General features: G+C 58.7%; 3 protein-coding genes across 3 annotated transcripts; all 3 read left to right on the top strand.

The window, feature by feature from the left end:
• Positions 1-5,270: 5,270 nt before the first annotated feature.
• LMJF_31_2340 (putative p-nitrophenylphosphatase) lies at positions 5,271-6,611 on the top strand (the record flags this gene model as incomplete). The annotated part of the gene is made up of 1 exon (XM_001685169.1): positions 5,271-6,611. The coding sequence occupies one exon, from the start codon at positions 5,271-5,273 to the stop codon at positions 6,609-6,611; it is 1,341 nt and encodes a 446-aa protein (XP_001685221.1).
• Positions 6,612-8,624: 2,013 nt separating this feature from the next.
• Positions 8,625-9,674, top strand: LMJF_31_2330 (putative 3,2-trans-enoyl-CoA isomerase mitochondrial precursor; the record flags this gene model as incomplete). The annotated part of the gene is made up of 1 exon (XM_001685168.1): positions 8,625-9,674. The coding sequence occupies one exon, from the start codon at positions 8,625-8,627 to the stop codon at positions 9,672-9,674; it is 1,050 nt and encodes a 349-aa protein (XP_001685220.1).
• Positions 9,675-12,337: 2,663 nt separating this feature from the next.
• Positions 12,338-15,187, top strand: LMJF_31_2320 (helicase-like protein; the record flags this gene model as incomplete). Its single annotated transcript, XM_001685167.1, has 1 exon — positions 12,338-15,187. The coding sequence occupies one exon, from the start codon at positions 12,338-12,340 to the stop codon at positions 15,185-15,187; it is 2,850 nt and encodes a 949-aa protein (XP_001685219.1).
• Between the last annotated feature and the right edge of the window lie 198 nt (positions 15,188-15,385).

Genomic DNA, 15,385 nt, shown 5'->3' with positions numbered 1-15,385 from the left:
TGCCTGTGTGCGCGCGTGGTCCGTTGTGTTTACTCTCCCTTCTCCCCGCTCATGTGCTCGGAGGTGGGCGGTGTGCCCGCAGTGTCGCACATTTTTCCCCTTCTCTCGCGTCGCCTCCACCCAAACCGCTTTTTGCCCTTTTTTCTTCCCTTTGGATCGACTCAGGGCAGTAGGACCCTGCACGGAGACCCGCATTGGACCAAGGCATGCAGCCGACCCTGAGGTTGCCTGGTGCCGGTGGCGCACAGCGAATGCGGAGCAGGACAAGAAGATCCCGGTAGACGCATGCTCCCTACTCAATGGCAGGACGGTTCGTCGTGGACGGCCAGCATTTCGCTGGCGTGCAACGAAGGTATGTGAGCTGTGGTTGTTGTGTATCCGCGTATATTTAGTTGACTTGTTTCTTTCAGAATGGAAAGCTGACCCCCCCCCCTCCCAACAATGAGAAAACAATTTTTTTTCGACTCTCTCTTCCTCGCCAATTTCCTTTTATTCCTTTGCACGGGTTACACCGACACGCGATCACAATACCACACACACAACACACGCACGCACGCACAGCTGCAACAAGTCCTTTAGAGACGGACTTCCGTAATACCTCCGCGGGTTGTGTGATTGCACGTGTTCTGCATTTTTGAGGTATTCCTCGGCCTTGAAGCCTGCGGATTGCCTTTTCTTGGTTTCTCTTACTTCTTCGATGAATCGCTACAGATGAGCTTATGAACTCCTTCCTGTGCCGAGGGAAGCCCACAACCTGTCGATGTGGTCTAGCATTCTCAGGCACCACTTGGGCGCACTCCTGCTACAAGGTAGCGGAGCACTTGGTCAGTGCACCATAGCTTCTCTCTCCATCGGCACCTACCCCCTGCAGCATAATTGGAGACCCGAAGCGCGTCATGACTCCCCGCTGCGAGCATACCTGTTGCACTATATCACAGCTCTCCACTTCTTTTTGATCGTTCCTTCTTCCCTACTGACTGGCTCAACGCCGCTCTGGTGTGCAGCTATCGTGGCTGGCTCCCGTGCGGGAGAACCTGGTCGGCGTGTTACTGTCACCGGTCACATGGGTGCATGTGCTTTCAGGGACAAGACACGATCACGTGCGCCGATGTACGCAAACGGACTGCCGCGCGCACGCATACACATGTGCGGTTCCACGTGCTCGTCTTCAGGGCTTTTTCCGGTTGAGTTGATATACACACCCCGTCATGTGACTTGTGGCCTCTTTCAGTGCCCTTCTCCGCAACAGTGCCGGTACGCTCAACGCCACAGTTTCTCTGTTGGCTCTTGACTGTCGATGTAGCTGCCCCCCCCCCTGACGGTCATTGTGATGCTTTGGCTCCGCAAACACACACACACACACACACACACACACCGAACTCTCCCACGCGGCATCCTCGATTCAGAACCCTGACTTCGGCTAGCACGAAAAACGCTACAATCGTAGATGGTTGCATTCGTGCGATGGAGGTCGCAACGGAACAGGGCGGCTCTGGCATACCAGCAGCACTTCCCTCTACCTGTTGAGCGCATGCATGCTTAGCCCTTTCTGGCGAACAATGATCAACCCGAGACGAAGGGATGCCAGCGAAAACCACAAGACGGCTTAGTGTCCGTGCACCCTTGAACCAATATATATATATATATATATACGTCCGCACACACACACGCACAGACAGCGAAACCACGAAGACTTTTTGCTCGTTGTCATCGTCTTCCTTTCTCCTGTGAATAGCCCTGAGCCGACACTCTTCGTCGTCCGCTCATTCTGAAACTTCTCCCCCTGAACGGCGGCACGCGTGTCTGCATATCCCTCTGCAGCTGGTGCACCGCCCCGCGCCTTAATGGAAGCGCACCGATTCGGACTCCGCGCAGGCGCCTCTGTGCTACATCGTAGTGCATAGTCATGAAGAAGGTACAAAGCGAGAAAAAAATGACACCCCTGATGACCGTAATAGACGGCGTGAGAGATGAAGCGTGGATGTCCCTCTGCGGTTCCTTTTCTCTCTCTCTCGTCTTCTTGGCCCTTTCCCCCACCCCCCACCCCCTCGCCGTGGCCTCGAGCGAGGCATGAGTACGACGTCTTCTTTGCGTTTTCTCTGTCTCTTTTCCTCTCCGTAGATGGCATCTCTGTGATGAAGAAGTGTAGGGCACGTGCCGGTACGTGTGAGTACATGTGCACTTCGCATGCTTCGACTATTTTTCGCTTTGTCTTGAACTCGAAGCGCGTCGTGTATTCCTGTCGTATCTCTCTCTCTCTCCTGCCGGCGCCGGTATCATCTCAGCATCTTGATGCACGCCAGAGAAGAACGAACACGCTTTAAATCCGTCTCCTCCCGCTCACATCAGTAGCGCGCCATTCGCTGAGAAGGCACCCGCAGGTGGCGTCCTGCGCTTCGTCGATCTCTCTTCCTCCGAGCTCCGTCCCGCGTTTTGCCTCTCTGTGTCGGTGTGTGTCTGTCCACTGTCTGCAGGCGCATATACACATCTATACATATGTGTGCGTGTGTTTGTGTATGCGCGAGGGTGCGCAGTCACGTGTGCTACGTGCCCTGGTGTACGAATCGCCTGCACGCGACACTCTTTCGCGTTTCCTTTCCTTCGTATCTTCGTTCATGCGTGGCAGTGCTGGCGAAAGTGTGGGTGTGTGCACTGCCATCCCCTGGTGTGGTCGAGTGATCGTTCCCTCCTCCTTTTCGCACCATTTTTCGCGCTTGTCTATCCCTCGTGTATGGGGGAATGTCTCTTTGTACATGTGGCTGCCCTCGCTGGCGCCTCGTCCGCTCTCCCCCCTCCTCCTCGTCGCCGATTTCCCGCTGAGACACCGCCAATAAAGATTCTCGAGCTTTGGCACGCGCGACAGGCTGGGAAAGAGAGCGGGTGGTGTGTGAGCTACACAGCGCATCTTCTTGTATTCATCTCTCTCTCTCTCTGCTTGCGCCCCTGATGACGAGGAGGGCCGCCTGAGTGCGTGGCATCGCAGGGACCAGTGCCCCTCCCAAACTCTGTGTCGGGCAGCCCAGCAGCCCCCCTCTCCTATCCCTCTGCCAATGCTGAACCACCTCTGGCGGTAACAAGGTCAAGCACCTGCGAGCTGGGGAGGGCAGAGCGATGTACCGCTGCCGATGTTGGCGGCCAGGTCCTGGCTGACGTGACGTTGGCGAGAGCGGCGACAGGGCACGCGTTTCTGCCATTTGTATGATGCGCGCAGTGTCAGGGGAGCTCGAGTGTACCCCACGCCCCGCCCTCGCGCTGCGTGCCGGTGTGCGGAGCCGGCGTGTCACCCCGAGGAGGGAGATGCGCCAGGGGTGGCGGCCGGCAGAGTGGGAGCGGCTGTTAGGAGGCGGGTGGGTTGAGGTCGAGACAGGAGCCCTTCGCTGAGATAACGGAGTCGGCACATGGCTGTGACGCGTCTGTGTGTGTGTGTCGGCGGCTGCCGTCGCACCAGGCAGGGTGGTGGTGGTGGGGGGTCCTATGAGAGGCCGGTGAGTAGAACTGAAGGAAACTCATATTCTCTGGCGTAATTGGCAGTTTGCCAGATCTATCTTTTCCTTGTCTGCCGACTGCCTTTCTGGTGTTGTCCTGGTCGGCTTCTGCTGTATTCACGCTGGCACGCTCCTTGAATTCGTCATCGCGGTGGGCCACGAACACCAGCGTTGCGGGAGACAAACAAGACACACGCCAAAGTCGAAGGAAACCCCTGTTTCGAGCGAAGCGTGTCCACAGCCGCGTTTTCCGTGGGCGCGTCGCTGCGTCGGCGCACCATAACCGCTGGAGCCGATGAGCGAATTCAGTTTATGTCTTTTTTTGTGTGTGTGGAGAGATGGCGCATGATGATAACTGTTTGCACAGGAGGAGGTGTGTGATACTGGTGGAGGTTTTCCTTCCGTGCAAGTGCGACGGCTGGATCTCCACCTCGACCTCCCCGGCTTCACGCGTTCCTCCGTTCATCGCGTTACTTTGGACTCTGTGTGACAACGGGAAAGGACACAAGCAACGCCGCACACAGCGATCGCCGAGTCAGTGTTTCACCTGTGGCAGAGCAGTGCGTCTTCTTTTGCAGCGCTGATTCAAGCGCGGGAGGTCGTGAACCCCATCGGCAACTTCTCGCGAGACCTCGATGGAGCTGTCTGCTGTGGTGAGACCCTCATCGCGCACATCCTGGAGGCCCTCGCAAACCTGCGCTCCATTCGGAAGCACTTTTTCTTTGCATTGCAAACACACTGCTGCTGGGTCGCGCTGACCTCATCGCTCAGTTTGCATCCCTCGGCACGCACAGTGCTAACCTGCGTGAGATACGCAGCAGCGCCTCTACCAGTGCGCTGTGCGTATGTGGGAAACAGGTTGGCAGCTCCAAGGACAAGCACGCGCCCGGTAATGCCTGTGTCCTCGGATCCGTCGGCCTTTAGGATGCGTTGAATAGTGTACTCGCGCCCTGATCCCCCGGTGTACGGCTCTGAGATGCTCCCGACGCCTTACTAACGCGGTATGATGGCGAGTGCACTAACAGAACTCATTATCACTTCCTCACGGAATGCTGGAAGCCAAAGAGAGGTACGTCTGACAAAACTGGGCCCTACAGCCGTCGGTGGAGTGGACTACATTGTAGACACAACGGAGATGGCAAGCGTGGTGACTCTGTTGCTCGCCACGAAGGCTGCGTTCGCCGCCACCAACCATCAGTCGGCAGGCCAGCAGATAGCTCTACCTCCCTTCTCTGGTGCTATCTTCGCGACTGTGTGCGATAGCACTGGGTTGCTAGCCAGACATGCTGCGCGGAAGGTCTAGTTCAACCATGTGCCACCTGCTGAATGCGAAGGGGACGCAGGACCGCAGGACTCTTTCCCACAGGAGGCGCTAACGCGGTGGGTGGATAAAGGGCTGCCTCATAACGGACATCCAGTTCTGCAAGGCATTGGTGCTCGCCCAGTGTGGGTGTTGGGTGGTGCACACAAGCTAGCTCGCCTGGAGCTACTGACAATACGAAAGCTGCGCGGCGTACCGGACTTTGGGATCGACTCGCTCGCTGACGTTCTTGAGCTCTTGGGCATGAACGGACACGCACGACGAGGCAGCCAGCGTGCTCGTCTGCCACACTGACCCCCCCCGTCTCCTCCATTCGCCCAGAGCCCACTATGCTCTAGCAGCTGTGGCGCATCGGCGTCGTGATCACGTATCTGGCGAGCAAACACGAAACCAATGTAAGCTGCGGAACCAAAAGAGAACTCGAAAGCGATGTTGCTGCCCTTTTTCCTCTCGTGGGCGCATGCATGTCTCCTCCGGCTTCAGCGGTATGCTCTGCTTGCGCCAGGCCCTCTGGTGTCCCCCGCTCAAGAGCGTCGCAGCAGCTCTGCCTGCAAACGCCTTTACATGAGGCCGGCAAATCCGCCGTGTGCCGCCGTGAAGGCGTGCTCTCTGCGCTCCTGTTTCATTCCCCCCCCCTTTCCGTCCCCGTCACTGCACTGGGGTCTCCCTGCGCTGACAGAAATAACGCGCCACCAGAGAACCTTTCCGCGATGCCAGAGCGAATGACAGCAGCGCTGGCTGCACGACTCGTGGCCTCGCCGCTGAAGTACGTGCTGCTCGACATTGACGGCGTGATCTGGTGCGGCGGGCACGTGATCGACCGTGTGCCAGAGACGCTGCAGTACCTGCGCGGCCAAGGCAAGCAAATCCGCTTTCTCTCGAACAACGCGTCGTTCTCTCGCGAGCAGTTGATGCAGAGCCTCAAGGCCAAGGGAATCGAGGGTGTGACAGTGGAAGAGTGCTACAACAGCGCGTACACGGCGGCGCTGCGACTGAGGCAGATGTTGGGTAAGGCAGACGTGCCTGGCGAGGAGCCGCTGGTGCACGGAAATGTGTTCGTGATTGGTGAGCAGGGGCTGCACGATGAGCTGCAGCAAGTACTTGCCCCGGGGTTCATCACTTACGGTGTGGAGCTGCACGATGCGGTGCGCGCTGGAGGGTACGACACGGATGCGCTTGGCAGCGCGTGGCGCGTTCCGTGCCTGCCGCCACCGCAGAAGCGCCTGGTGGTGTGCAACGGCAAGGCGTGCCGCATGGTGCAGGCCGGCACTAACAGTGCGGAGAAGATTTCGCTCTCCGACCTGAACGCCGCTGCTGTCGTCGTCGGGCTTGACAAGCATTTCAACATCGTTAAGCTGGCGTACGGGTCACTTGTTCTGCAAGGGCCGCCGAAGGACCTGCGAGAGGAGTCGTACACGCCGCCTCTGTTCGTGGCCACGAACGAGGATCCACAGCTGCCGGTCGGTCGCGATGGCACCATGATCCCAGGCGCTGGGTCCATGGTGAGCGCTCTGTGCACCGCTGTCGGAAAGCGGCCGGATGCCGTCTGCGGGAAGCCTCACAAGGACATGGCGAATATATTGTTCGCGGCCGAGGGTGTCACGAATCCGCGAGAGGAGTGCATCATGATCGGTGACCGGCTGACCACGGATGTGGCGTTTGGCAATGCGGCCGGATGCCAGAGCATGCTAGTGCTGAGCGGCGCCGAAGGGTTGGCGGATGTGGAGGAGGCGGAGAAGCAAGGCAGGACCGCTCTGGTGCCAAAATACGTTGCCGAGTCTCTCGCCTGCTTCTTGCCACTATGAGTGGGTGTCAGCAGGTGGTGCCGTACGTCCTTTCATGAGAGCGAGGTGTACGGCGATTTTTTTTTGTCCTATGGGTGCTGTAGGGGCGGTCTCTCATGTTGTCCTCGCTTGTGCAGTCGTGGTTGTAGCGCACAACAGCTCATACGGCGCCCACCAACAACCCTGTAGAGGAACGCAGAGGACGTGCTCATCCAACAGTGATTTACCGTGCAACCGATACTGAAGCTTGACGTCCCGCGGCGGTGGGTGGGTCATACAGCATGTGAATATGAGCTCTCCGCAGGGCTCTTGACGACAGAGGAGCACTGCTGTACACTGCCACGCTTCACCAGCTACTATGAGCTCACCACTGCGTCAGTGAGGCTTGAGAACGCACACACAGGAATGGGGTGCTCTGCGCGGCTTTCATTGTTCATTCCTCTCCTTTCCTGTAGTGCCGTGTCTCCTCCCCCTCCCTTTTGCCGTGCCACAGGGGCGTTCGGGGCGCACTTGGCTTGTGCTCTACTCTCTGCTGCTGCCTGCTCGATTTTGTTTGTTTTCGTCTCGCTCCCAGTTCAAGCTTCGGGGTTCTGATGCGCCTTCCGCTTCACTGGTGACTGAGTCGAGCTCTCAGCAGGTCCTGCTTTCGCCATCCGCTACGTTAGCACACCCACTCACCCCTCCACACACACACCACCACCGCCACCACCGATGACCGAAAGCAAGCCGAACCCCCGGGGGCGGGCTCACGCGTCACGGCCAAAGACGAACTTTCTCCGAATTCTTACCGGTGCCCCTTCTGCAGCTCGCGCAAAGAGCCATACTCCTCTTTGGGTTTCGCTAAGGTGATCACCTCCCTCGATTCAGCTCGTTTTTTTTTTCGCTCCTCTTCCGCTTGGCTAGCGCTCCTCATTCTTTCATCCCCGGCTTCGCGGATATTTTTGTTCGCCTCCCCCCTCACCACCACCTCCCCTCGCCCGCCTTGCAGGTCGCGTATATATCCATACATATCGATACATGTGTGTGCCGGTGTGCTGAGGTGTCTCGGCCTTTTCTACGTTTTCTTTTCCACTTCGCTTTGTCCTGCTTTTCACCCGTAATCACGGGGAGTCACCTCGGTGCGTGGTATTACACGGCCCAGCACCTGCGAGCTGAGGAGGGCAGAGCGATGTACCGCTGCCGATGTTGGCGGCCAGGTCCTGGCTGACGTGACGTTGGCGAGAGCGGCGACAGGGCACGCGTTTCTGCCATTTGTATGATGCGCGCAGTGTCAGGGGAGCTCGAGTGTACCCCACGCCCCGCCCTCGCGCTGCGTGCCGGTGTGCGGAGCCGGCGTGTCACCCCGAGGAGGGAGATGCGCCAGGGGTGGCGGCCGGCAGAGTGGGAGCGGCTGTTAGGAGGCGGGTGGGTTGAGTTCGAGACAGGAGCCCTTCGCTGAGATAACGGAGTCGGCACATAGCTGTGACGCGTCTGTGTGTGTCGGCGGCTGCCGTCGCATCAGGCAGGTAGTGGGTGGTGGGGGGGGGTCCTATGAGAGGCCGGTGAGTAGAACTGAAGGAAACTCATATTCTCTGGAAGAAAAGGGACAAACAGACGTGGGTATATACGTGAACCCTGCATAAGGGACGCTCTCATCGGAAAGGACGCGTCTCTGACGCTATCGTGGAGACGCTGTGGATGCCGATTAAGCCTGCACCGATGAAACCCTGCCGGAAGAGCAGGATGCGGCTCAATACGACGTGGCTCCGACGCGGGTCCGATGCTGTTGCGCGGCTGGCTTTCGGCACGCGCGGTGTCTCATCAAACGACGCTCGGAACATCAGGCTGCACGCGGGCTCTACTACAACGTGCGCACATGCGTATTACCCATCCTCGCTCTCCGCTTGCTCCTGAACCTCTTGTCGCACCTCTCCCCCTTCTGTGAAGTCGTCTCTTCGCCGCCGCGTCCGCCAGGCCTCCAACGAAGACCCACCATATCCCACATTCCTGTCGCACCGCCTTTTTGTTTGCTGTCGTCGCAGCACTTCCGCGATCATGCGCCGTGTCATCTCGTCTTCTCTCACCCGTGGCGCCGGCACTCTTGGCGTCGTGTCGGGGCTGTTTCAGCTCACGCAGTACCGCTTCCAGTGGCAGCCACTGCCCGGTGTGCCGCCGCAGCTGAGGGTGGCGCCGCAGGGCCGGCATCAAGACCTGAATGCCGCTCATGCGGGATCGAAGCACAGCGACGATGCGCAGCCAGAGTTTGTGCCCCCAAAGAAGCCGACAGAGGTGCCCAAGCTTGTGAGAATCAACACGAATGAGAAGGGCATCACAAACGTGCAGCTGGCCCGTGCCCCGGTGAACTCGATGAGCCTGGAGCTCTTCCAGGAGCTGAACCAGTGGATGCTGTGGCTTGGGTGCAACGAGGAGACGAAGGCTGTGATCATCTCCTCTGCGATTCCGACAGTCTTCTCGGCTGGACTGGAGTTCTCCGAGGTGCATAACCCGAAGCCGGATCGCATCGCGGTCTTCTGGCAGAGCTTCCAGGAGATGTGGCGCATCCTCGACACCTTCCCCAAGCCCATCATCGCGGCGATTACCGGCAACTCTCCGGCGGCGGGCTGTATCATCGCGATGGGCTGCGACTACCGCGTGATGGCTCGCGGACCGAAGGGCAACACGAACAACAACCGACTCTACCGCATCGGTCTTAACGAGACGAAACTAGGACTCGTCCCCCCGCCTTGGACTGTATCAGCCTACGCCTACCTGCTGGGCTCGCGCCAGGCGGAGGAAATGCTGCAGCTGGGCGAGACACCCGTGGCCGATGATGCACGAAATCTCGGGCTCATTGATGAGGTGGCCGCCGATGAGGAGCGGGCAATCGAAGTGGCCTACCAGCAGGCGGAACGCTTTCTCAGCGTGCCGCAGGAGGCGCGTCGGGTATCTCGTGATATGGCGCGCTGCGAATACTTGCGATTGCTTGCCACTGAGGACGACCGCAACTACGATACAGAGTTTTTCACGCAATATATGTTGCGACCTGAGGTGCAGAAGAACCTTGAAAGCTACCTGGAACGCCTCAAGAGCCGCTCTCGTAAGTAACGCTGAGTGATTTTAGCGCGGACTCGGCGCATCGACGTTTTATTCCTCTCTACTGCGTGAATTCTGCCATCTGAGGTCTACATGCCCCTCATGAAGAGAGGCTGTGAGCTCTTTGTGCGCACGCGCTGTCACGCACAGCCGGCATGGCGCCTCGCATCCGAAGAAAGCTTGCAGGGGTGCGAAGAGACGCCTGCGAACGAGCCGCCGTGTGCATGTGCGCGGAGCACGCGGCACCTCCTCCACCCGACCGTGTGGGCTGCTGAGGCACAGACGCCGGGGGGGGGGCATGACGCGAGCACCCCGAATGGCAGCATCGAGTCCTCCGGGCACCCATGTGGAGAGTGTCCACCCCGTACTATGGGATGCCGCTGCCTGAGGCGACGGAGGGCGCGAGGCACGGCACACAGGCGGAGCACAGGGTCTCCGGAGGGCCCTGGCCTGCGGCTGGCCAGCTGATTCCCCAAGCCCATGCGGCATGCACCTAGGCCACCACCACCCCTCTACTACCCGCACGGCGGACGCCGGTGGCGCAGCACGCGTGCGAGGGGGAGGCGCGAGGCAGGACGCGAAGAGCCCGTTCGACGCATGCCCCCGCTTCGACGGCAGTCGGCTGGTCCTAGAGGGCGAAGATGCCACCGTGGTGCAACGGAGGCGTCTGCGCTGTGGTTGTGTGTATGCGTGCATATATACCTGTCGACGTGCTCGGTGTGCAGTGAGGTGCGTGGATTGCGAAACACAAACCAAACAACAAAATGCCGTTATGTTTTTTCCCCCCTATTCTGCTTTGCTTTTTTTTTCGCATGGTGCGTGGGTTCTTCTACCCCCCCCCCTCCCCTCCCCTCCCCTCCCCGAGTTACTGGTGTGACGCAGAGCGCTCTTCTGGTGCAGCTGCGGTATATAAGACGTTCGCCCTCGTTTGTGTGCTACCGCGTTTTTCTTTTCTGTGGGGCTCGTGTGTTTGTGTGTGTGTGTGTGTGTGTGTTTTCCAGTTTCGCGTGGTGGTGTTGTGGCTTCCACGTCTCACCTCAGTAGGCTCGTGGATTCTTTCCACGCGTGTCGTTTGGGAGCTGACACCGTTACTGTCGGCGTCTTAGCGGAGAAAGAGCCGGTGTGATGCTTCTGCGGATCGCCCGAGTCCTGTGTGGCTGCGGAGGCGGCCGCTTACAGTACATCTGATATGCGTGCTTAGGGTGCGCCTGGGTCGATGTCGCTCGGAAGCCTCTTCGAATCCGAACATCGGGCGCTACGACGCGTCCAACTCGTCTCTTGATCGCTCTCGTCAACACCAACGCAAAAAAGGTGCTCTCATCTATCCGATAGTATCGGGGCAGCGTCTTTTTTGGTATTGTTGTTGTCCTCGTGCATTGGTTGTGTTGCTCTGCTTGTGTGTGCGCATGCTTTTGGCCTTGGTGCTGGGGGGCTCCAGAAAGACGTTATCTACGTACTCCTTGTGCCGCACGACACCGTCACTTCGGCTCCTCTCGTGTTTGGAATCTCCGCCGTCGCGTCACAGCAAGCGTCCGAGCCTTCTATTCGGCAGTGGATCGGTGCGGGTGAGTATTCCTCTTTGCCTAAAGTGTACGTTTCTTTTTGCTCCTGAAGAAGGTCGAGGAGCTGCCGTACACGTGCACGTGTGCGCAGGGTTTTTGCTGCTGTTGTTTCGCGTATTACCTCGAGTGACAGCAGCGCTGATGGCGAAGTGTGTGGGGCTCAGTGCGCAACAGCGCAACATGGACGGGCGACACACAAATGCCGTGAGCCGCAGCTCGAGAGCACGGGTGTCGGAGCCGGTGACAACGATTCGGCAAAGTTGTACGTCTCCCTCTCCCTGTCAAGCTCACCCGACAGACGGCTGCAGTCCATCTGCGCGCCCACTTCACAGCACGCCGCCACGCCGCAACCACGGACACACAGAGGGATAGAGAACGCAAGTCCTCCGCTGGGAAACGCAAGACAACAAGACCGCTGAAGGCGGAGCCATGGCGGTTTAACAGCGCTGGCAGTTCCGCGACCTCGTCCGTTTGCCTGCATGTCTTCGGTCCTCTTGTTGTTTTCGTGCTTGCAAACCGTTTTGTTCTCTTTTTGGTTCGTCTTCGTAGTTTACAGCATATCTGTGAAATTGTGCGCATAACTGCCTCCCCTCCCCTCTTCCCTCTTTCTCTCTCTCTCACTATTTGTGCGTGCATGTGCTTCCTTTCCAGTCTCATGTATGAACTTGTTTTCTTTGGTGGTGCTTAGTGGCGTGTGTGGAAGGGGGGCTCTCCTCTTGTTTCGATGCCCCACGGCCTCTCTCCCTTCCGTTTTTTTTTGTCATATTTGTGCGGCCCACACAACATCAAGAACCGTGCAAACGACGGCAATGAACGCAACTCGGCGTGCCTCCAACGGTGCGGTGCAGCGGGAGGAGCTGCGACTGCCCCCGACCGCGTCAGCTCTGCTATCGTGTAACTCCCTCTCACTCTCCTATATGATCGGAGGATGCTAATGAGGTGCCTTGCTCCCGCTTGCCCGAAAGCGGCCACGCATCACAAGGACACGGAAGGTGCAGTGGTCTTAACCCAACTGCTTGCAAAGTGACTCTTGTGTCACGTTCTAGCGAGGCTCGTTTCCTCTCTCTCGCTCTCCCCCCCCCCTCTCCTCCGTGTGCCCTCCGATGGTGATTCATGCAATCGGTATTCCGAGCACACACCATTAAGCTGCCCCGTTGCTCGACACTCGGCAGCGGAACCGGTCGCAAGCGCGAGGCTTATCGACTCACCAGCCCTTCCCATGTATGCTGCATAGAAATGACCCTGCAGTGCGATGAGCTCTACCGCGCGGCTGACAAGATGGCTAAAGCGTCGCAGCGCACACAGTCACGGATCCGCGCGGCCGTGGAGACGCAACGGCAACGCGCAGCTCTTCACCAACTGGACAGCGGAGCAGAGTTTTTTCCTGACGATGACGCATGTCCGACCTACTCTCTCACGAACGCACTCACAGGGTGTGTTTGTCAACCTTCTACAGCCACGTCACCCCCGCTACGACTTCTCGAGCACCAGCGGGAGGGCGTGCGCTGGCTACTGGCGCTCCACGAGCTCGGCCTGAACGGCATCATGGCAGATGAAATGGGTCTCGGCAAGACAGTTCAAGTGGCCGCCTTCCTTGCAGCCCTCGCGAAGGCCGGGGTGCTGGGCACCTTCCTCATTGTTGTCCCTCTCTCCACAATGGAGAGCTGGAAAAAGGAGCTGCTGCGCTGGGTGCCGTGGATGCACATCATCGAGTTCCGCGGCACACACGAGGTCCGTGCTAAGCTGCGATCGCGCCTGCGAAACCGACACCGCCGTGCCTTTGAGCGGCAGGAAACGCTGCGTGCGCAGTGGGCACAGGGTGTGTCCGTGAGAGTGCTGGCGAAGACCGTCGGTGGAGTCGTGCTCGCGAGCTACGAATCTGTCATGATGGACCATGGCGCGCTTGCTCGCCTTATCCACTGGGACATCACCATCGTTGACGAGGCGCACCGCTTGAAGAAGCTCCAGTGCAAGCTCCTGCAGACTCTCCACAAAGCTGCGTGCCGCATGCGCCTGATCCTCACGGGCACGCCTTTGCAGAACGACTTGACGGAGCTGTGGACGCTACTAGAGTATGTCGGGCCACAGATTTTCAGCCACGACGATGCCGATCAACGGTGTCTGCGAGAAGCAGTGACGGCACTCTCATGTGGATGTGGTAGGCGACTCAACGAGAGAAGAGAGGAACGACGCGGCGATGGTTTAGGTGGGAAAGAGCCCACAGAAAGGCATACGGCAGCGGCCGCTCGATTCCCACATGCGCCTCAAGCGAATACGGGCGCCAACGCTGGCGAAGCGCAAGGTTTACTCCTCGCGTCTCTGAAAACGGTGCTGCAGCCATTTGTGCTACGTCGCATCAAGGCCACTGTCGGCATCCAGCTCCCGCCTAAGTACGACCTCGTGCTTCCCACCCCGCTCACACCGGCGCAGCAGCTGCTCTACGCCCGGGTTCAATCGGAAGAACGCTATGCCAACAGCCGTCTGACGCACCTCCGAAAATGCTGCATCCATCCGTTTCTCATCCGTGACTTCTATGCAGATAGCTGTGAATGGCGGTGCACGCCTCAGTCGCCATCCTCGGCGCGCGAGCGACTCGAGTTCATGGTAAAGGCGTCCGGAAAGCTAAAGCTGCTTGACGCCATGCTGCCGGAACTGCGCCGCCGTGGCCATCGTGTCCTCTTGTTCTCTCAAATGACAAGGGCGCTAGATCTCGTCGAGGAATACCTATCCTTGAAGAATACAGTCCTCGAAGAGGCGTTCTTTGGAGGCGATGAGACAGAAACAGTGATGACTGTGGATAGATGCTGCGAAAGCGGTTCGCCCAAGGATAGCACTGGTCGCAAGCGGCTTGAAACGATACTGTCTCAGATGTTGGTGTACACGCGCCTGGACGGGAGCAGCTCCGCAGAAGCCCGCAGCGAGGCTATTCGTCACTTTCAAGGGCCGCCTAGTTCTTCCAGCAAACCGGGCAATGGTGCGGAATATGATAGCGCGCCATTTTCGGTGAATGCTGCAGCTGGAGGTGATTCTGTAGAGGTGTTCCTTGAGCACGACAGGCAGGCGGAGAAGCCCTCCGCCCCTGCCGACCGTGTTCTCCCACTGGCGAAGCGCCGCTGGCGCCGTGTGGGGAAGGGGCTCCGCACTCGAGGCATCGAAGAGGATGATGAAGTGTTCGAGGTGCCATTTTTGTCAGCCCGCACGAGCACTCCTGCAGGGGTTCTTGCCGAGAGGAGCGTGAACGAGACGCTGCCTCTCTCATTCAAGGCGACGGGCAGTGTAAAAGCATGCTATGCCCATCTGGTGACGCGGAAGAGATTGGCTAGTGCTGGAAGTGACAGCCTCTCAACCCGCAAGTCTTTAATTACACCCAGCAAGTGTGAAGCGGATGGTGCTTCATGGCCATCAGACCTCTCCCTGACCTCAACTGCCACCAGCGCTGCCCACGCAGCGCAGCCGGGGGTGTTTCTGTTTCTCATCAGCACCCGCGCCGGTGGCACCGGCCTCAACCTCACCGGCGCCGACACCGTTATCCTGCTGGACAGCGATTTCAATCCGCACAACGACTTGCAGGCGGTGGATCGGTGCCACAGAATCGGGCAGCGGAATCCCGTCGCCGTCTACCGATTGGTCAGCCCTCACACCGTGGAAGATGAATGGCACAGCGGGATTGTGGATCGGAAACTGAAGCTAGAGCACTTGGTACTCGGGGGTGATGGTGCAGGGTGCATATCACAGCAGTGCTGCACTACGAGTGGTAACGTGGACACTCAGCAGCAACCGATCCCGGCCGCGGATGTTCTTCGATGTGCGGCGGCAGCAGTATGTGCTGAGCCTCCGAAAAAGAGGGCGAGATCTTGTTCAGCAGTGTCCTCATCCGAGAGGCAGGCACTGACCGCCGACGAACTCCGCCTGCTTCTCGATCGTGCGTGGCTGCAACACGTGATGCCGCACAGGAGCGTGTAGCAGCTCCGTTGTGAATACTCGGTGGTGTTTCTCGTATTTAGAATAAACGCGCCACCCGCTGCGTAGTCGTTCCGACTGCGTTACCGATCTAGATGCACTTACTTTGATGGTCACACAACCTGCTTTCCATGAACGTAGACCGCGTTTGAAGTGACCAGGAACTTCCCTTCCTCTTACGGCACCTCCATGGCAATGAGT

This window comes from Leishmania major, chromosome 31, assembly GCF_000002725.2.
Source record: "Leishmania major strain Friedlin complete genome, chromosome 31".
In the NCBI taxonomy this organism is placed as follows: Eukaryota; Euglenozoa; class Kinetoplastea; order Trypanosomatida; family Trypanosomatidae; genus Leishmania; species Leishmania major.
The sequence above is the reverse complement of the archived record's forward strand: the minus strand, read 5'-3'. Positions and strand labels throughout refer to the sequence as shown.